This window comes from Athene noctua, chromosome 22, assembly GCF_965140245.1.
Source record: "Athene noctua chromosome 22, bAthNoc1.hap1.1, whole genome shotgun sequence".
Classification (NCBI taxonomy): Eukaryota; Metazoa; Chordata; class Aves; order Strigiformes; family Strigidae; genus Athene; species Athene noctua.
In genome coordinates this window covers 940,557-961,383 of record NC_134058.1, presented here as the reverse complement: position 1 = coordinate 961,383, position 20,827 = coordinate 940,557, and the positions used below count along the sequence as shown (strand labels likewise).

Genomic DNA, 20,827 nt, shown 5'->3' with positions numbered 1-20,827 from the left:
AACAAGTTCAGCAAGAACTTTGATCTCCAGCCCCTCGGAGAGAAGCAGAACATCCTGGACCGTAAAAGCGAATGTCTGGGATCATGCGGAGGAGGTTATCTGACAACCTGGCAAAGGGATTAGGTGATAACTTGGCAATGAAACTAACTTTTGAGTGTCCTAAAGTGAACCACCTGCACTAGAATACTAAAAACCACACCCACAGGTCAGAAAAGGCCCCTGCCCAGGTGAAGACCCTTCCCCGAGCACGCGTAGAAGCGTTAGGTACGTTGAATTCTAATGGTATGTTAATCGCTAACCAATCATCATCGAACAGGCGTGTCATGGAAAAGCACTAACCTCCGATTTCTGCGTATAAAAGGAGCATAAAGACCTGCCCCTGGGGTGGTTGATTTGTGGAAAAGCCCACCGAGCAGCCAGGCCTGGATAAACGCAGCATCTGTCCCCGCTCCACCTCGCTCAACCCCCCAGCGCCCGGTGCTGCCCTCAGGGCTTGAAAAGGCAGAGGTACCCGCCAAACTTGAGAAGCAAATTTATTAAATAAATGCCGTAAAAATAACTGACATGTTTCACACAAAGTGGCTTTTTCTCTGGAAATGACAGCGATAACGTCTCGGGGATTTAAATACTTCTTCCGCTCATCCGGCACCGCGGAGGCGCATGGCCTCCCGCAGCTGCTCTCCCGGGGAGCGGAGCCCGCAGCCGCCGCTTGGGATGAGCTGAACTCCGCCGGGGGGGGACGCTGGCTGCCCCCGAGTCCTCTCTGCAGTTCAGGTGGACGAAAACAGCTCGGGTGACATTCAGGTACAGTCTGGAGAAAGAAATCATGCCAAAACAAGCCCCGGAGACAGGGACCACAGGCCGTTCTTTCTCCTTGCTGATCTAACTTTTCCACTCCAGCAGTCTGGAGAACTTCTTTCCGTCAGCCAGACCTGCACTGGTGCAACATTTTTGCCCCGGAATGTTTTGCTTGACAGGAACAAACTTCACTGGGTTTTTGCCACTGCAGAAAACACAGGGAGTTCATCCAGTGAAAGGAAGCAGCCCAGGGAAATCATCCTTTTAAAGTCACGCTGGTGGCAGGCCTGTGCTCGGAGAAGGCCCACTCATGTTCTATTTTCTCACTTCTGTTCCCAATTTGTACCCTTACTTTATATCTATTAACTTTATACCTCACTTTAGAAGTTCACTTTTTTAATCTAAAGATATCCAGCGGTCTCAGTGAATGCTACACGCTCTAACATACTTAAATTTTGTTTTCTTTAAAAGGTTGCTAAAGACCTCTTCCGGATCTGAAGAAAAATTCCAAAGCCCCAAGACACAACGTGGTTGTGCCCAAGCCTATAAATTTGTCTTTTCGAAGCTCTTTGGCAAAGGCTCTGTGACGGGCTCCTCTTGCACACGCCCAACGCCTGCTCCCGGGGAGGAAGGGGTGGTACGGGCAGGGAAGAGGCAGGAATCTCCCACGGGAGAACTTCCCGCAGTGACAAACCTGCAGAGAGTCACCGCGCGGGTCCCTGAGGTGTAGTTACTGCGACAGAGCCAAGAGAAAAGCCCCCGCCGGGCTCGGCCCAGGGCCGCGGCAGCCGCACGGGGAGGCGGGTGGCCCAGCACGGAGCCACGGGAGTGTCCCCACGGGCCAACGCCAGGAATGAGGGAAAACGCCTCCGCAGGGAAGGAAAACGAAGGAAAACGCCTCCGCGGGGAAGGAAAAGGAAGGAAAACGCCTCCGCAGGGAAGGAAAACGAAGGAAAACGCCTCCGCGGGGAAGGAAAAGGAAGGAAAACGCCTCCGCAGGGAAGGAAAACGAAGGAAAACGCCTCCGCGGGGAAGGAAAAGGAAGGAAAACGCCTCCGCGGGGAAGGGCTGTGGGAGCGCCCGGCCTCGCCCCCGCCTCCCCACTCCGCAGAGCGCCGGCAACGGCGGCCTCACAGTAATTAGCAGTGGAGGGTTTTGCTTTTGGGCTTGGCTTGATTGGGTTTTTAATGCAAGTCTTTTTTCTTTTTTAAAAAAAAATAGTTTAAAAAGGTTGTCCCCTGCTACATGTAGGATTTAACGAATTACTGTAATTACACCTCGCGCGACCGGGTCTGAAAGCCACGGTTGAGGAGCAGCGGAGAGCTGTATTTACCAACTCGACGTTCATACTATATCGGGCAATCCAAAATACATGGAGGATCTTTGGAAACGGGTTTTTTTTCACTGAACCTGCACAACGGAAAGCTCGGTTTTACGTTCCAAAAGGAAAAAAAGGTCCTGAGCCTGCCGTCCGTGGCACATCCTAATCTCTGAGCAGAATCAATGGTTATTTTGGTTGCATAAGGAATCCAGATCACTAAAGTAGAAATAAAAATACATATATTTTTGTTTATATATATATATATATTCCTAGCATATGTCTATCTATTGATATATATATATTTGGAAGAGTTAAAGAAACCATTTATATAAAGACTTCCAAAATACAAGTGCACCGATCTACCTGCAAAATTCATGAGCTTGTAGACAGGCTGCAGCCAACTATAAAAACCCTCTTACAAAATCAGCGCTGCATTTACAGAACAACACCACAAACTCCCCCCGTGGTAGCAAAAAAAGCTCAGCCCCCAAAACTCCTATTAGCACGATGGCTCATTGTTGTACCCATGGTGAACACAGACGTGGGACCAATTAATTCTACCCTGGAATGGAACTCCCTGAGCGTTACAAGGAGAAATGTTTGGATTGTTGCTTTAGGCACAAAGCTTCATACGCTGCGTCTTAATCAGATTTGTTCTCTTTGAGGCTATCAAATGGTCACACGCTGTAGTCTGGGCGTGCCTGTTTTAATCAAGCTCTAACTAGAGTAACTCCGTATTAGAGCTGGATTTAGAAGTGAGCTGAAAGTATGCTAAAACAGGAAAAAAGGTCTGAATTTATTAATTCAAGTTTTTCAGGGCCCCGCTGTGATTTTTTTTTTTTTTCTTTTCTTTAAAGGGAGCTGTATCTTGGGGATCTATTTCAGAATTAAGTATGAGATTTTTACAGCATGACTTTAAGAGCAGCCCCACTGATGCACAGGCTCTTACCACGTACCAAATGGGACTCTGCGGTGTCGCCGAATCCTGTCAAGTGGACTCAGAAGGCACTTAGGGCGCAGCCAGAGGGGCAGCGTGGAGCAGCTATTTCATGTCACCTCCTGTGTAACGGCACGTGCCCAACCAGCCCTTTAGCTTTTTTATCTGGTGCTAACTCTTGGTTTTGAGTAGTGCTTCGGGTGCTGCTCTACTGCCTTTTAAACTCTACACCTGGAATAGATGTGAAGGCCAGGCTCCCTCAGCAAAACTGCTTCTGGCCAGCACGGCCTGTGTTACTCCCAGAGTAACACAAATATATAGATATATATTAACATAGCCGCAGAGCCTTGGCAGACCCGAGGAAGAGGCGGCTATCTCACGAGACATCGTTAACCTGCTTGAGCTTGTAAAATTACAGACTCGGTATTAGAAAGGAGAGCAAAGTTATCCGTGAAAATAATGTTTCTAAGCATTTTAAAAATGAGTGGAAACATCTTAGAATAGCCCTGATGCAATTCCTTTCCTTGCAGGGTCAACTTGAGCTTTCAGCTGACTTAGGAAGGGTTCAAGGACACCCATCAGTTTTAGGAAAAAGTCCAGTTCCCATTTCCAGTGAAGGCACCGAGAGTTTTAGAGCCCAGCACAAATAAATGGACTTGTAAGCTTTCACGGCAGCCATACAGTTGCCCCATTTTAGCTGACAAAGTTTATCATGACAAATACACGAAGGCAGCAGCTGTTGTGCACAAACAGCGTCTCCCCCGCCTCTGAAACACGCCCGATCCTGGCCCAGCAGCTCAACCAGAGAACAGCAGGATCCCTTGTCTTACCTCATCGTACCTGGGGAGCAGGCACCCAAAAAAGCTTTTCCAATTCTTGGCCCTACTTGGAAACAGGCCCTGGCTGAAGCAAATAAATCCACACTATCAGGCCTGCAGTGGGAAGAACAAACCCCATCGCTTTCCTCATCTACACTGCAATTTCTCTCTTTTTTTTTTTTTTTTTTTTTTTTTCTGCTAGCAAACCCACAAGGAAGACTTTTGCTTTCTGGAATTATTTTACCCATGAATTGGTCCAAGAGTTTATCAATACACGATCACCCAGGTCTGTCAGATTACTGAGAGACACGCTGCCTTTCCCCTACACGTGCAGCCCTTTTCCATTCCACGCGGAGGAACGACGGCACCGCCGAGGACACCACCCTCGTCACCCCACCGAAGCGACCAGCACGACTGCAACACGCCCGTTTCGCTCGCTGTATTTCCTGATTTTCAACAGTGTTTCCTCAGGTCTAATGAAAATTCTCTGTAAATACACAAGGCAGCCTGTCTCCTGGCCGGCCAGTACACGCAGTTTCACTTGTGACCTATTTGTCTCCCACAAGCGTCCGATGGCGAGACTAGCAAAAATTATTGACACTGTTGCTTTCAGCATGTTATAAAGTCAATTTTGGCAGAAAGCTATTAGCAATATATTCTGCAATTATTACACTGAAGTAATCAGGTGGTAACGTCAGCTAACACAGGTATTACTTCCCAAGCTTTCAGATTATATAACTGCAAACAAGCGTTCCCCTTAGATCAAAAGAACTAAAGCTTCTCAGCTCTGTCCTGAAAGCACAGTACAGTTTCTGCTTGGCAGGTTTCTTGCTCTCCCCCAAAAGAAAGCCAAACCACAAGCGATGGATCTTGAGGAAATTCCTCACTGGATCTCCAATCCAGACCCGACCCCAGCATAACCCTGTAACCCCGGTGCTGACAGTGGCAGCGGCCATGCGGCGCGGCCATGTTAACTCCATGCTCATCGCGGAGGTTTTTTAAGGAGGAACCAGTCAAAAAGAGCAATGCAGGGGCCTCCCTTGTGCCACGCAGGGCATGTGGCAGGCCAGGGCTGTCCCTGAACATCTGCAGATTTCTAAGGTGAGCATTTCTAGGAGAAAAGCACAGCGCTGCGCAGAGAGCCGACCCCAGCTGTCAGGGTGACAGGCAGCCCCACGCAGGCAGCTGGAAACAATGGTATGAGTTGCCCACAAATTTTAAATAGCTATTAACAACTATATGCCCCGTTACTAAGCCAAAGTTAAAAATACTTGTCTTGTCATCGCTTTGAGTATGTTTTGCCAGTGCTTTTATTTCGGCCCCCTCTTGGGGTTGGGATCTTGCTTCCTATAGAGGGAGGTGAAGCTTTTGCTCCCAGAGGACCTGGTTTCTTTAAATACTGGCCACCTATTTTGCCTGTAAAGAGAAAAATAAAGATGGTTATTGCAAGCACATCTGGTCCCAGTCTTGAATTTTATCTCCCGTTTTGATTCTCAAGGTATCTGAAGTCTGAATGACCCACACTAGCCACTAAAGTTGGCCGGCATCCAGCCGGAGGCGCGGCTCCGGCCAGGAGGGGAGGACTGAACGGTCAGGGCTCCCCTCCTGTCTCTAGGAAATTGCTCTGAGCTGTGCCCAGGCAGGATTTCAGTTCCTCCTACGTGTCCAAATCCCAAGCAGCAGCAAACTAACCAGCATTCTCATTAACGAGTAGAAAGAGCAAAGACAGACAGACACGACTGTAGGTCCAGTTCAGGACTGGAAACTGTCGGGTTTAACCACATTCGCTTACAGCAGCTGAAAGGGACAATTCAACAATTCTTCTCAGGAGCTTGGAGTAGTTGTGAAACGCAGCTACGAGCAAAGCAAATACCAGGCAGAGGAGGTTTGACTCTAGCGATGACCTGAACATGCAGAGGACTAAAGAACTCCAGAAAAAAAGTCTGAAGGAGGAAAGGTTTTGAATGTCACTGGCCAAAAGAGTTTTGGTGCTGCAGGCAGTGAAAATAGCTTGTTTGTTTAACTTCTGTGTTCAGGAAATAAAGGGTTTTGGATGTGCTTCATAAATAAAGATGACTGTTAAAAAAAAACAACACCTGACATCAGCATCAGTTTCTCTTTGTTGGTGAAGAAGCTGCACAATCAGAAATTCTGCCTAGCTCCTGGGTCTGAATTGAAAAGGAAAAGCAGTACACAGCACTAACTATTCAATTCATCTTGTAATTAGGATTAGATTAGCATCCTCTGATTGGACATTAAAAGCTAAATCAGGCTCTCGGTTCTCTGTGTCAGCGTTCAGGAGCTTTCCAGAACGTTAACTGTTTAGTAGCACCGCTGATTGTTCTCTCGTGGTCCTACTACCACGCAGGGAAAAACCCCAAAGGGGTCAAACGATGACAAATGGCAGTTTTCCCAATCAGCTGAGCTAATGCCCTTGCTGTGAAATTATTCTTATTGAATGATTCTGAGAATTTGCTCCCTGAGGATACTGTAGTCTGGACCAGCGTAAGAACTACCAGTTAGGTTGCACAACTGTAAAAACCGTGCTGAACGAGTAACGAAGGGCCAGCTTGCTCTCAAGGATGAAAAACTTTTCTTAAGTAAAGGCAACGCAGTAAAAAGCATAATCATTATGACTGTAAAATAATATCTTACCAGGCTGCACCAGAAGAGTTTTATTTATTATGGATATCCTGCGTTGATTCATTTTACAGCCATCTCTGCCCATTAGGTGAGCCTTCCAGGCCTAAAGTCAATTCAAAAGGAGTGATATTACAATGCCAGCAAAATTAGCCAGTCTTTTATCTAGTCACCACGTACGCACGAACACTTTGTAAAACATGGGGAAAATGAGAGTCATATAGACTTTATGACAACAGCATTTTTAATCTGCCCCCTCAGTATGAGCACCTTAGGGTGCACTTAGTGAAACAGAAATGAATAAATCCATTTCTTTATACAACTGAAAAGGTTTATCACAATAAAAAAACCCAGCCACATCCCAGAAATTAAAAGCAAGTGACATTCATTTTGGTTTTTAAATTTTCTTAACTAACAACCGAGTTCAAATCAGGAAAAAACAGTGTACAAGTAACATGGAACATCTTTTCATCTACAGATATTTTAAACCGAAAAAGTGTGGGCATAACAACAGGGTTATGATAATAAGTTAAAGCATTCAGCAACCCGAAGGAGTGGGAGTAGAAAACATGACAGCCTCTTCAGACTAGAGGCTACATGAAGCCTCTTACAAGAATAATTTGGGCAGATACAAGAAAAACTAAAAAGCAAAAAAACAAATCCCAACAACATGTACATTCCTCAACAAACGTTTCAGACTTGGTTACAATATTTTCTGAGCTGCTCATGCTGGGCAAAGCAAAAAGGATTCAGAAAAAATTTGGTTTTGAGAACAGAAGCCCTAGTCAATGCTTCCACTGAAAGGAAGAAAATGACATAAATTAATTGTCATTTAACTGGATCTAATACTCAGTATGGCACTGTTGGCTGCTTCCTGGACAGTCTTTTTCCAAAAACTAAATCACACACTGAACTCAACATGATCATAATGTACAGTCAGATGATTCATATAAAAGACTGTAACAGATAAATAATTTCTCAGCAAATCACTTTCTGTATAATACCAATATGTATTTTCAGTCACTGAAAGCACATTTTGGAGCTGGTTTGTCACAGACTCCGTAGCATTAGGCAGCCACAGGGACCAGCACGTAGAAATTAGAGAGGCCATCTCAACTCTCTTGTCAATTAGAGCAGCTCTTGCTCAGTTTCTCCACATCCAGTTTTTCTTATACCCAAATCAACCACATCTTAATCCCGGATGCCTTGTTGGGTGGGCTCAGTCCTGCTGCAGTGTTTTAAGGTGCATAACAGCACTCCTGACACCAGGGCTGACAGGGGAACTCACAGGATCTGGCAGCAGTCGGGAATTTGGAAAGCTGTAAGGTGTCTAGCTGCCTGTGCAGGGGGAGAAAGACCGACACCAAAGAGCCTGCAGGCCTGTGGCTCCCACCAGCACCTTCAAGGGTAGAAGGCCCAGGTTCAGACACGGTCCCCGGGGTGTCAGAGAGCCGTTACAGACCCGGCAATAACCCCAGCATGTTCTGAAGTTGTGGGTATAAGCCAGTGTCAGAGCCCCTGAATTCTGTCCCGGTGACATAACAACATCAGGCCAGTCTGGAAGGCAAGTCTCACCTCCTCTCCTGGGGAAAAGTTGTCGTGGCACAACGGACAATGGTTTGCCACATCTTCTGGTTTGGCGGCTGAAATGATTAGAAAAAGAATGTTTGAATTGTAAAGACGGGCTAATTTCAGCTACAAGAGGAGAACCTGCACAACAAAGAGCATAAAAACTACCCCATGGCTAAACCAGCTCTCACCCTGTTATCAGGACCTGCTCTCAGAGAAGTCCCGTGTTTCATCATCTACACGGAAAGGAGACAGGGCTCAATCTGCAAGGCTGTGGGAGAGGCTTTCTGTTCTCCTCACTTATCTCCCCACACACATTCATAAAAGTGAAGCATTTCAAGCACTGGGAAACTCAGGCTTTTATTCCAACAGCGTTCCCTCCTGAGGATTTACTTAGATTTCTAAATCCACAGATTTAGTGTACCTGAACAGAAGTGGCCTGACTGGCCAAAGATACACAGCATTTGAAAGTCTGACTGACCCGACCTTTGAAGTTTGACCTTCCTGTTTGAAAATACTCACCATTGCAAGTCTTGCTCTTAATATGTTTGGGCAACTCGTCTTTTGGAAGGGCCTCACTGCATCGGTGACATTTCCCAAAGCTGTCCTTTTTATCACAATCGATCAGCAAGTGCTCTGTCAGGCTTGCTATTTCCACCACCTGCAAGAGAGCCAGAGGCACCCGAGCAGATTTATACTGCACTGAGTAAATAAGGACAGTATTTAAAAAAACTGCTTATGCAATTTCGGGCAGTTAAATAGCACTTTCCAAACTGACAATGGGAAAAATTAAATTTGAGTCCAGCTACTAACGCAATTTATAATGCTGCTCTTTTCGAAAAGCACTGCCCAAGATCACACAGCCGTGTTCAGAATTCACCCACCTTAACGTTAACCATCGTACAGAACCTTCAAACCAGAATAACAACAGTTAATGTCTTGTAGTAGCTCTAGAAAGCTCACGTCTAACCTGTTTGCAGTGCCCACATCTGGTTAGCATCGGGCAGTGTTTCCAGTAATGGAGATCCAACCCTTCCTCTGTGAAGGATTCGTCCCTCTCACCACAAAAAATACACAAACTAGGAAAAAAAAAAACAAACATCACAGAATGAAATGGATGAACCCCGTTTCTTCTGTTAGAAACTATTCAGAAAACAGCTAAGATCCTGGCACACCTTATTTTCCTGATGTAGTGCTGACCTTAGGATAGGGCGTGAACACCTACTGTTATATAATTTATGGTAAATACAACTGTGAAGCAGCTGTTCATATAGAAAGAAGAAATTCCACAAAAGCACTGAGAACAGCTCACTGAAACCGGCTTTCACGGCTCAGAACTGTCAGATGCTTTCTCTACGCCCTTATCCTGCAACACACACGACAGCTACAATACATCGTTGCCTTATTTTATGCTGACAGTTGAACATTAAACTGTGGCAATTTCTTATCCCACAGGCAACTACTCAGGAAACAAGATCAAGGTCACACCATCCAAGAACTTAAAAAAATCAACGTCTAGAATTGCCTTGGTGATAATTCCAAATCTGTTAGAAGAGATTTGCTTTTTCATTGTTTCAGTGCTGAAGCTATTAGCTTTGATCTACTGGAGAAATTAGTAACTTTATTAGCTTGCAGGTGCTTAGAAGCTGCTCCTCTAACTTACTTATCCAAGTAATTTGCAACAGAGGAATGATCATCAGGAATCTCTGCTGCTGCAGGCTGTGGGCTTTCGTCTACCTGGTAACCTGTAAAAAGAGAACTGTTAAAACCAAGATCACATTTTAACTAGCTTTTGTGCATGCCCAGAAATACTGGCTCGTTGGATCTTAACAGCAGAAAACCTAACAGAAGCACACCACTGCCATGTTGGTAAAAAAACAGTAAAATATTTTAGTGATTATTTTTACAGGTAGTAGATGATCTACCTCAGGACTGGGGAGGAAGCTAAAATGGCTTCAAGCCAAGCCATACTAATTGCATATTAGAAATTAACTGGTTAGCTGATGGTAAATTTTCTTTTGTGAACTTAATGGTTATCTCCACGGCAGGCTGAGACTCAGCCAGTCCACAGCACTCTTGGCATGGTTTTAATTGAGATAATTCAATAATCTGTTAAGCATCTACAGCATTTCAAAGACATCCTGAAATATCTCTACGTTTCTTAATACTATTTGAAACTACCTACCTTGATTCTTTGGCTTCTGAAAATCAGATTCTTTTTCCTGTTGAACAAAGAAATTTAAGTCAGAAATTTGCTAGTGACTATGACGCTTGCCAGGGAGAAAGAGAACAGATTAGATTCTGATTTTTGTCTGGAATTAAAAGCTCAGAATCAGAGCCAACGCATTACAACGTTTGTGCTTCTGGTCCTGCAGCAAATCTTGAGTATTGAGGCATCAATCTTCTGAGGAGGGACAAACCGTCCTCCTCCTGGCACTGGGGTAGCTGGTCCCTTCCCAAGGTTCAGATACAAAACCGACGGGATGTGCAGTCCAGCTTGCCTCTGGAGGGCCTGGACACGCTCAGCACAACTCCTACACTCTAGCTGGTACAGACACACTTAAAACTTGCAGAAACACTCTCAAATTTACCATACTGAGGAGAAAGGTGTTATAAAAAAAGAATCCAAATTTTATCCTATGTTAGGAAAAACAACCTCCCAGATCCTAAGCTGGACTGCTGAGAGTAAAGTCAGTTAGTGTATGTCATGGGCTCCCTATTTATTTATTTATTTATTAAAATAATGATACAACAGTAATGTTAATTATCTGAGCCTGATACCTGAGGAAAAAAAGGATTTAAAAAAAACCAAAAAAAACCCCAAACCACCCTAACCTTTCCAGCTTGAACTTCTGCTTGTATCTCCCTCAGAGCTGCCAGCTGATCTTGCAGAACTTTTATCTCTTCCTTCTTCTGTTTCTCTGCTTCTTCTGTTGCTGCCTTTCTCCGTGCCTGACAAGAAATACACTTTCAATTACAACAGTTCTTTAACCATCTGTCATACAGAAGAGATTGCAAAACACATCGACACAGAACAAATGGTCAACGCAGTACACGAAATATCCTGCTCGGTGAAACGATTGGTGACAACAGTAACACCTCCCTCCCCCCGAATTCCTCTGTACTACCTGAAGGAAACACAGAGCATTCCCTCGGCGCTTCCTGTTTCCAAGGCTAGCCAGCATTAAGCAGTATATTTTCCAAAATGATGGTTTGTTCTTTCAGAAGTACCACCTCCGTAGTCTTGGTAGGCTTTATTCATAGGAGCGAGTGTATGGAATAAGCCGAACACCAGGTTTTTACAGTAAGTAATGTTAACAACACACCTTAAGACCCTCTGCTACGTGTCACTCGGTGTCTAATACAGCTACGAACTCACTATATTGCTCAGCTGAAGGCAACGTTTAAAGTAGCTCCTTTCAGTACATACCCTAATTTCAGCTTCAGAAAGTTGACCATCTATTTTAGTAAATCCGTCAAAGAGTGTTTTATAGGGAACAGTCTTGCGGACGCTTGCATCATCTGGAGGAAGATACTCCAGGACAGCAGCCTTGTGCTTCCTGTACATATCAAAGATGATCCGCAGCGCGACATCCCGAACTTCATAAACTCTGTGTTCCAAAGCTCCCGTCGCAAACTGAAAATAATAATAAAAACAATCATGCCTCTCTTCTCCCACGTGTTTGTTGATTAGTCTAAGACAATTATTTCACTGCAGTGAGAGCCACTGCACTTCGTGCAGACAGGTTTTTGCAAACATATTTGATCCGGTGATTCTTTTCTCCCCGCATTGGCCTCTTGCTGCCTCACGGGGTTGTGTGCTGTCACCTCCAAAGGGCTCCAATTCCCTTCGGTAATTCACCAAGCACCCCAAACCAGACAGACAAGACCCGATAAAACAGCGACAGAAAAAACTTTATGTGCTGTAGACTCAGAGTCCTACCTTCATGACGTTGCTGACGGTGAACCCCGAGCTCCCAGTCCCCATGTCCTTCAGCAGACGCTCCACCAACTCCACCTGACCCACTGCCAGGTGTGTCGGGGAGTTCGGCTTGAGCGGCTGAACCAAACGAACCGGAACGATCTGAAGAGGTTTAACCTCACTACACAGTGCCATCTCCTGTGAACACACGGAGAGTCAGGGCGCGTGCAGGAGGGCTGAAGGAGGAACATTAACCGTCTTTGCACGGTTCTAAGTTACTTATAACAAGTAAAATGAAATAAGCCTTCCGTAAGAAGTAGCTGCTTATTTGTTACTTTAGCAGCCAGAAGTTGCTCGCAAAGGCTTTAAAGAGAAGATTATACAGATACATGGTCTTGCTTTTGGCATCAGAGAGAAAACTACTGAGAAATCAAGAGAGCCTTAGACATGCTCGGATGAGTTATAGAACTGGACTGTAAGAAAAATTTCAAGCATTCCATCTTACCCTGAACTCCCTGAGGAGGAGGAGAAGTGTCACAAGGGATCCAAAGTCTTGACACTGCCTCAAGATGGATTTCAAGAGTGCCTCACACGACATACACCATCTTATGATTTCTCATTCTCATTTGTAAAGAACCTTAAGGGCTAAATTCTGCTGCTCTTCAAAGCTCAATGTTTCTTTCTTTGCAGGTGGCAGAACGTTTAATCACCCACAGCCCCCTCCTCCCAGCTCCTGCCAGCTGACGGACACTCGAGCAGGTGACGGAGTCCTGCAGCCCCCTCCCCACCGGGCTGGCTGCTCTCTTGTGCACATACTCATGGCTACAAACACCTGGCAGCCTCCCTGGAGAAGCGCTTGCTCAGGCCGGGCCTCGGCTGTTAGCAGCGATACAAAATAAACGCGTTTTCCTCCTCTCCAGGCCATGTCCTGCCTATGAAAATACATTTGTAACCACGTTCTCCTTTCCTTTCTCATTCCTTTACACAATCTATTATGAGCAAGCCAAGCGGCAGTAATAGAGTAACCTATCACCTTTGGGGTTCCAGTGACACACAGACCCCTTCCCACAACAGCCCTGTTAAAATTTTAGTTACATCTACAGCAAAAGGAAGGTCTTTTCCCTCCATGTGCGAATGCAAGCAAGGGTAAATGACCCAGAGCCAGTGACTCACTCCACCCCTGGGACTGAATTGACACATTTTCACACCAAACTACCGTTCTTTCTTCTAAATTCAACCGGAAAATAGAGCCTGTAATCCTCTAGCAGCTACTCACAGCTCCTCTCTGTCAGCACTGAGCAAGGAAGGGGCTGTGTCTTTCATCTTTTTCATGCTTTCGCTAAGCTGACTTTCAAAAACTGACTGTCAAAGACACAATCAAAGCGCAAACACAGTCTGAGCAGTGTGCTGTAGTCCCTTGCTCTCCCCTCTCTAGACCACTTGCAACAAAGAGGAACGCAAGAGTCACACCCGCCCTGCAGCTGCAGCAGCAGGCACCTCCCCAGGCGTCCCTCACCGCAAGGGTGACGATACGGGGCTGGAGAAACCCTGCAGAGACACGGAGCTGGTGCCACCCCTTTCCCTTCCCCTTCGTAACCCGTTGCAGCAGCAAACTCCGGACTGGAAGTCAGGTCTGACGAGCTGTCATCCACCTGCAGACTCATTTTCGTGCACATCAAACTGTAATTTGAAGAAAAACACCGACCTGAATAAAGTTCGAAGCCACAAGGCGAAGACGGGATGAAGAGTCTCCTGTTCTAGAAAGCAAATTCGGAAGTGTTTTTTCCACACAATGAGAAGTTTCTAGCTTTCCCAGTTTATGTTTTGGTATATACTGGGTAATGATCATTTTTAAAAGCTTCAGGGATGCTTGGAAAACCTAAGTGAAAAAGAAAAATGAAACACTGAACAAAAATACCACACAGATTCCTGTTTTCAGACAGTATCATAAAATCTTTTCCGTAGTTCTAAAGAACAGCAGCAGCAGCTGCAACTCTTAACGGAAGCTACTTCAGATACCTCTCTTCCAGAAAACATGCTGCCAGGGCTTGGGCTTCAGAATTTGTTTTAAAAAAGTAACACAGCTTTTGAATTTTTTTTCTCTTTTCTTCTTCTTTAAGGCTTAGCTGAAGCCTAAGTCTCCTGAGGCTCAGTGTGGTCTCTCAGGTTGGAAACTAAAAGTTACTTCATTGCTGTATTTCAACTTCACACACCCCCCAATAAAAACAAACAAAAAAAGGCTCAACCACCCCACTCATTTACTGCATCAGCAGTTGTTTATCGAGCTCTTCATCCCAGGACAGTATTTTCCACGCTGCTGAGTGTCAGACATTGCCCAGCCTTTGATTTTACCTAGAAGTTGACATTTCAGTTGGCTTCTTGGGGGTTTTTGTTTGTTTGTTTGTTTGTTTTTTTAACTTACTCAACAGTAGTTTTACAAACAATTTGTTCAAAGTATCTTAACCACGTGGTTCTGCAATTTTGGCGGCTCGTTCTGCTCTGGAGCATTTCTTATCACATCACATCATATCTTAAAACGTATCACAACTTACTGAGGACACTATGTCTTTGATGGCTCTCTGTACAAGAAAAATGGCAGCCCTCAGCATGTTCTTTAGATCCTCCTTTGGAGTGTTCACTGACATTTCCATCAGCTTCTTGTACACAGCCAGTAACGCATCTTCTCGATACGACCAAGTTTTGGAATATGCTCCTGAAACCTGAACACAGAACAAGTTTATCTTTTAAAAAGTCAATACTGACATTTCACTGTTTATTCTACATTTATATACAGAAACAGCCTCAAAAGAACATATTTAAGCATGAATTCCCCAGGTTTTTCCTGCAGGAATCTGGCTTTTATTAAAGCACGTATTTTTGAAAACTGATGGATTAACCGGTCAGGCTCAAGGAACCGTTTCAGGCACAGCAATGGTTTCTCTCCCTACAGTGGCAAAGTTATGGGCATTCTGGCAGGGTCTGTACCCTAAAGCAGTCTACTGGACACTCTCTGCTTAACAGCTCATCAATTAATCAATCATAAACACTGCAGCATCATTTAACCTTGAAAACAGGGACCCATATACCCAAGGTCAAATTTCAATCTCGGATTTCTGCGTAACAGCTCCGACATGTAAAAGTCGTATCGTTAGGCCTTTGTGGAGAGAGCGCATATCAAATCAACCCAGCACAGGTCATGATAATCTATGTGCTTATTTTGTTGTTCTTTACCAAAGCTTCTCCAAAAACTTCAATAGCAGGGCTGGCCTCCCTCAGAGCCTTCTCAGTCAATGGTTCGGGTTCCCCAGTAAAGCCACTTCTTGAGGTATCACCAATATCCTCTTCAGTCACCTCCGGCTCAAGGTACGCGATTGCCTCCTCAGACTGTTTACAGAAAGCTGGAAGGGGTCTCTCATCATAAGGTAAAAATTCAGCCTAAGAGAAGATAAAATTTGCTGTTCTAGAAAAAACTTAGATGTGAAGTTGTTTCATCACTAATTGGATTCTTCCCCCATCAAAGCAGTATCGCTTTACAACACAGAGATTGGCCTTCCCATAATAACATCATGAAGACATGAAATCAGTGACCGAATAAAACTTATTTCTTGCCTATAGAATACAGTCAAACACACACAAAACGCCTTTTGTGGAAGATCACGCACCTACAGAAGAAATCACCTGTTGACAGGAAGGCAGCAAGTCATAAAGCTTTGTTAAATTATTTTAAATCAACATCCTGTCAAGAGAGAATGCTGCTGGAGCCCACACAAGTCTTCATTGGCTTTGCCAGAAGCTGGAGCAGTAAAACCTAAAGATTAAGTTAACTAGATACCATAATCTTCCTCTTCTCTTTAGACACAACACCAAGACTCCTATCCTTCAACCGCTTTCTCACAAACTCCCTTGCTGCTCCAGATTCACCCAACACTGTCTCTAGGAAGGAGATTTATTAAGCCATTAATGGCACAAGCAGCATTCAGCTTCCACTGTACTGGCTGTGTGACCCCTGATTAGTCATTTCATGTCTATTTGTAAATCAGATGTAACTCCTTTCTTGCTTCAATCTCAACAAACATTTCTAAAAGCTTCCAAAGAAATTCAGGGGAGGGAAAGAGCAGTGCCAAGCATTAGGCAGGCAGTGCTCAGCAGTCCAATTTCAGACACTGCATAAGCCAGGAGAATAACCCCGAACGACCCTGTTGTTCCGGAAGGCTGAACACAAGATCATTTGCTCTGGCAGGTTTCTGCAGCAGCAGAGGTCCACTACTCACATTTTCTTTGGGAAACCCTTCCCTGGAGGTTGTGGGGTGAGTGCCAGGAGGAGGAGGGGACTGCTGGGGACCCGCGGGCTCGGCAGAAGCGGGACCTGCCGACTCCTCTGGCAGCAGAGGCTCCGCTCTCCATGGCTCTCCCTTCTGCGGCCCTGGGTGCTCACAGGGAGGTGAACTTGCAGCTTTTGGGTGCTGAGGATTGTCAGCATAAAACACAGGCTCCGAAGGCAATTCAGGTGGTTTTCGAATCTGAGAAAGGGAAGGAGATGTTGTAAAGCAAGGCCAACGGTGCACTAAAACCAGAGTTAGTACAGCTACAACTCTGACGGTCAACAAGATTCTGCTGCTTTCAAGTATCAGACCTCGCCCAAGATGTGCAATCATCTCCACTGGATGCAGCTTTATGAAATAATCTGAAAAGAATTCTTTGTGGATGTGCATGTGGGGAGATTATAAAGCTTCCCATTGCGAGAACAATGTAAAACTCCCCTAATTTATTGTTTGCCCTTCCACTTCTATTTACAACACCCACGTGACAAAGCCTCCCGAAGTAACGGCACCCACCATCAGCTCTGCATCCAGAAGGTCGTGAAGCTCCAGTTGCTGATACACCTTCAGGCGGTACGCTTCCATTTGCTGTTTTTTCATTTTAGCAAGATCGTAATCCTCTTTCTCTACAGCATAGCGCTTCTCCACCTCATACCGTCCGAGTCGTTCCCCTACCTACAAGGTGGGATAACAACAAGACACGTATGTCTTTCAGTATTTCCAGCCAAGTTATTAAATCAAGCTACCTGACCTTAAAACTACTATTTTGAAAATATACTGGAAATCATTACCACTCCACAAGAACACTAGGGTCCCTGATGGACCACTGGAACACAGTCCAGCTTAAAAGATAAACAGTCTTTCAACACCACCTTCTGCAAGTCTGCAATAGCCTGTTTGAGTTTCTTGGCATAATCGTAGCGTTCATGGCGGACAGCGTCGCGCTTCTTCTCATCCAGCCTACGGATTATCTGAGCAACTTCTGGATCCTGGTACATGTCAAAAGCCAAATCATCCAGAGGTGAAATGGAGTCAGCTTTCCTGGAGATAAAAAATTAATAAACAAACTTTCAGTTAATCCAAAACCAAATCAAGCTGAGCGTGCGTCTTCTCTTTTCACTAGCAGGGAACTAACAAAATGTAGAAACTGGGAACTACTTCAGACTGAGTAGACATTTTGCCAGGGTACACGCACAAGAACGTCCTTACCCAAGGTAAGTTCCATCTAAGGCAGGATCATCTGATTTAATTCCTAAGTAGTGGTCTATCAGCTTCTCTCTGGAAGGCTTTGTAAAGGGGGGAAAAAAAAAAATCTTAATGCACATGCATCAACATCGAGTGTGTGTTCAGGACAGACATTCTGACTTGCCACAACCAACATAAGCCACACAACTAATAATACTTATGTTTTGGGGCATATCGAAACCTGAGGATTTAGAGAGGCTGAAAATGAAGTGTTTATTTTTTGCATCTGCACATTAGGCTTGATTTTTGAGAACTTTCTTGCTTCAAGATAACATTAAAAAAAAAAATAAATCAATACATGGCAGCTCTGCTACAACGCAAAACTAGCAGAAGAAAAATGCGTTCCATTACCGTGAGAACCCTGTAACTGAACACGTGTAGCTACAGTAAAAAGACAGGGATGCTTTGCACTTACAGTATTATTGCTGTCGTTACTGTAGTCTGCTGGATCTCCAATAATGTTTATAGCTACGAGGGCAACCTGGGATAGATTTAAAGAAAATGTAAATGCATAAAGGTCATTACTTTATCCATATCTTACAAAAACTGAAAAATTGGAACAAAAGAAAACAGGACCTGTGGTCTCCAGGGTGTTATGGAAGCAGAGAAAAGCACTAAGTGCTAAATATACTTCACGCTCCATTAAAAATTTATTACATCTAAAGACCACATTGTACAGTCATCAGTTGTTCCCTTTTCTGGTCTGGGATGGAAGTGAAGAGTCACTGCAGAACCGAGGCAGAGATTTGCTCTTTCTGTATCAGGATGGCTGGGCCACACCGCCACGTAATGCCACATCAGATCCTAAAGACTACAAGTGGCTTTGCAGTGACCCCAAAGCTGCTCTCGGAGGCAGCGCTTTGTCTTCAGCACAGAGCCAGCTGTGCAGCCTAAAACTCAGCATTAGCCGTGGAACACGCGCTCAACTCGTTTGTTCTGGAGAAGCTGCGCGTGCTTGGTCATCATTCCAAGTCACTCACAACCTTTTATTTGTTATTTTCCGTTTTAAAAGAAATCAAAAATAATCGCAGGAGCTTTCAACCAACGCTTTTAGCTTCCACAAATCAAGGGAGCAGATTTCTATGCCTGTTCTGTACTACTGAAACATCATCTAGCTTACCAAGTAAGGACTCTTATCTCAACTTACCTGGCCATATAAGTTGTATTTATTGACATAATTTTTATGGAAAATCAGCTTCAGGTACTGGCCAACTGCATCCATATACACAGATTTTAACTCTCGTGCTTTGAAATCAGTCTTTTCATTGTCCGAGAGAGGGACATAACTGAGAAGGAAAATGTAACAAGTAAGCAGGGGAAAGGTACAGCTGTATTTTTGCTCCTCAGGTTAGTACTTCGATAAGGTTTAAAACTCCCTCGTAACTGAAACAACGTGTGCTGTCATCTGACAAGACTGTTCATCTGCATCACACCTCTAACGCCTGCGTCTTCAGCTCTGTTACAGATCCAAGTGAGCACGGAATCCCTGCACTGCTTGCAGCACAGCGTACCCATGCTGAGTGCAAAGCATAATGAATATTATTTCCTCCTCAGGCCTTTGTGATTAAGGCAATAAAACCATTCAGAGCTTTTTGACTTACCCTAGTCTGTGAAACCTCTCTGACTGATAAGGAGCAAAGTATTCAGGCAAGCTTTCACTGATGTAGAACTCAATTTTGCTTGAAATCATGTACTGGTGAGCAAGCAACTGCAGTTTCCGTATCCGACATCTCTCCACCAACTGCAGAACAATCTCCTGTGGATACTGACAGAGTCTGAAAACATACACAATTTCTGAATGTCTTTTTCAAGATGACTTCACTTCCAACTTGAGTAACATTTGATTACGAAACTTTCCGAAGTTACTATAGTTTAAGTCAGCATTACAAATATCGTAAAAAGAAACCAAACGAGTAGAGTGGAAACACTTTTCACTTTATCACATGCGTATGTTAAAGTGCCCCACACATATCTAGAGGACGTGCTGAGAAAACCAGATTTTTAATACTAAGCCAAACCAGTCGCAAACTTCAAGACTGACATGAACAAAACTAGTTCCCTTTTTTTCTTTTAAAATGACTTTATTTAAAAGCAATGCGATGCCTTTAGGGGATAACCAAGGCACTTTTTTTCCCCGGGGTAAGGATTCCATGGGATTAAAGTAACTTTTTTGGTTTGATACGTTTGGTCTGGGATGCCCCTGCAGGGTACCTCTCCCGTTCAGGTTCAGCGCAGTGGCCCGGGGCCACGCAGGCTCCTCCCGCCCGCGGTACCTGGGTGATCGCCAGCCGTTCACCGTCGGTGCATGAACCATCAGCTCTTTTGCACTGAAGCCATCTTCGTGTCCCGATGAACTGACAACTACAAACCCGATCTTGTGCGGCATCCTGCGGAAGCGAGCGAGTCAGAGTAACCCAGTGTCAATCTTAAAATAATCCCTGGAAGGACAATAAAAGAACACGGAAACCCTACAGTCAAAGAACTAAATCCTGCGGTCCATCAAGTCAGGAGACGATTACAACTCTTAAATTTTCTTTAATTAATATTGGCACCGTAAACCGCACTACGTTCTTATGCCGAGCATTTAATTAGTACTTAGTGAAACGAGGGCTTAGCTAACTTGTGTAGCAGTTTGCCGATAAACTCAATCGAGTCTGCTAATCCAAGCCAGCGCTTGTATTTTGAGTTCCAAAGCACACACAGGAACGACCCGTACCATCCTCTGCGTGCCTGAGCCAACGCCAAAACCCAAACGCTAACGAACGGGGGCAGTTTGGCAGCTTTTCACAGCCACGCACGCCCCGGGGCTGCTGCCGGGGGCGGCGCGGGGAGGGAGGCACCGACCGCCAGGCCAAGCGCAAAGACCCTCGCTACGCCCGGTGCTACCGCGGCACTAATTTCGGCCCCCTCCCTCCGTCCTCCTCCCCGCCACGGCCCCGGCCGCTTCGGCGCAGGAGGCGGCAGCAGGCCGAGGCGGCCCCCGCAGGCCCCGGCGCCGGCTGAGGGGAACGGCCGGGCCGGGTCCCGGACGAAGTCGCCCTGAGCGGCGGCCTAGAGCACGGCGGGGCCGCGGGGGAGGCTCGCCCGGAACGGGAAGGGGAAGGGGAAGGGGAAGGGAAGGGAAGGGAAGGGAGGGGAAGGGGAAGGGGCAGCGGCCGCCCAGGCCCCACTCGCCTCACCGCCGGCTCCCATGGCAACGCCGCCCCCGCCGCGCGCCCGCCCGAGCCCCGCCTCCCTGCCGGGCGCACGCGCAGCGCC

General features: G+C 45.5%; 1 protein-coding gene across 3 annotated transcripts; it reads right to left on the bottom strand.

Moving 5' to 3' along the window:
- Positions 1 to 508: 508 nt before the first annotated feature.
- CEP104 (centrosomal protein 104) lies at positions 509 to 20,786 on the bottom strand. Of its 3 annotated transcripts, none has more exons than XM_074924683.1 (22): positions 20,744 to 20,786; positions 19,843 to 20,007; positions 19,171 to 19,344; positions 18,717 to 18,855; positions 17,985 to 18,050; positions 17,534 to 17,610; positions 17,197 to 17,365; positions 16,841 to 16,999; positions 16,277 to 16,525; positions 15,237 to 15,440; positions 14,558 to 14,725; positions 13,711 to 13,884; positions 12,027 to 12,203; positions 11,514 to 11,720; positions 10,919 to 11,035; positions 10,269 to 10,305; positions 9,747 to 9,828; positions 9,054 to 9,162; positions 8,606 to 8,744; positions 8,090 to 8,157; positions 6,530 to 6,620; positions 509 to 5,290 (listed from the first exon to the last, which is right to left on the bottom strand). In XM_074924683.1, the coding sequence occupies exons 2-22, from the start codon at positions 19,953 to 19,955 to the stop codon at positions 5,154 to 5,156; spliced, it is 2,856 nt and encodes a 951-aa protein (XP_074780784.1). In that variant the 5' UTR covers positions 19,956 to 20,007; positions 20,744 to 20,786; the 3' UTR covers positions 509 to 5,153. The 3 variants fall into 3 exon arrangements, with proteins under 3 accessions (XP_074780784.1, XP_074780785.1, XP_074780783.1); XM_074924684.1 differs by having other exon boundaries at positions 20,749 to 20,785; XM_074924682.1 differs by lacking the exon at positions 20,744 to 20,786 and adding an exon at positions 20,286 to 20,661.
- Positions 20,787 to 20,827: the final 41 nt, after the last annotated feature.

Excerpts from the sequence above, each read along its gene's own strand:
- CEP104 (XM_074924683.1), bottom strand. The coding sequence starts at position 19,955 with ATGCCGCACAAGATCGGGTTTGTAGTTGTCAGTTCATCGGGACACGAA. Across the intron at positions 18,051-18,716 it reads AATACAACTTATATGGCCAG|GTTGCCCTCGTAGCTATAAA; the intron begins GTAAGTTGAGAT and ends AATCTATCCCAG. Across the intron at positions 9,829-10,268 it reads TCAGAAGCCAAAGAATCAAG|GTTACCAGGTAGACGAAAGC; the intron begins GTAGGTAGTTTC and ends CTCTTTTTACAG.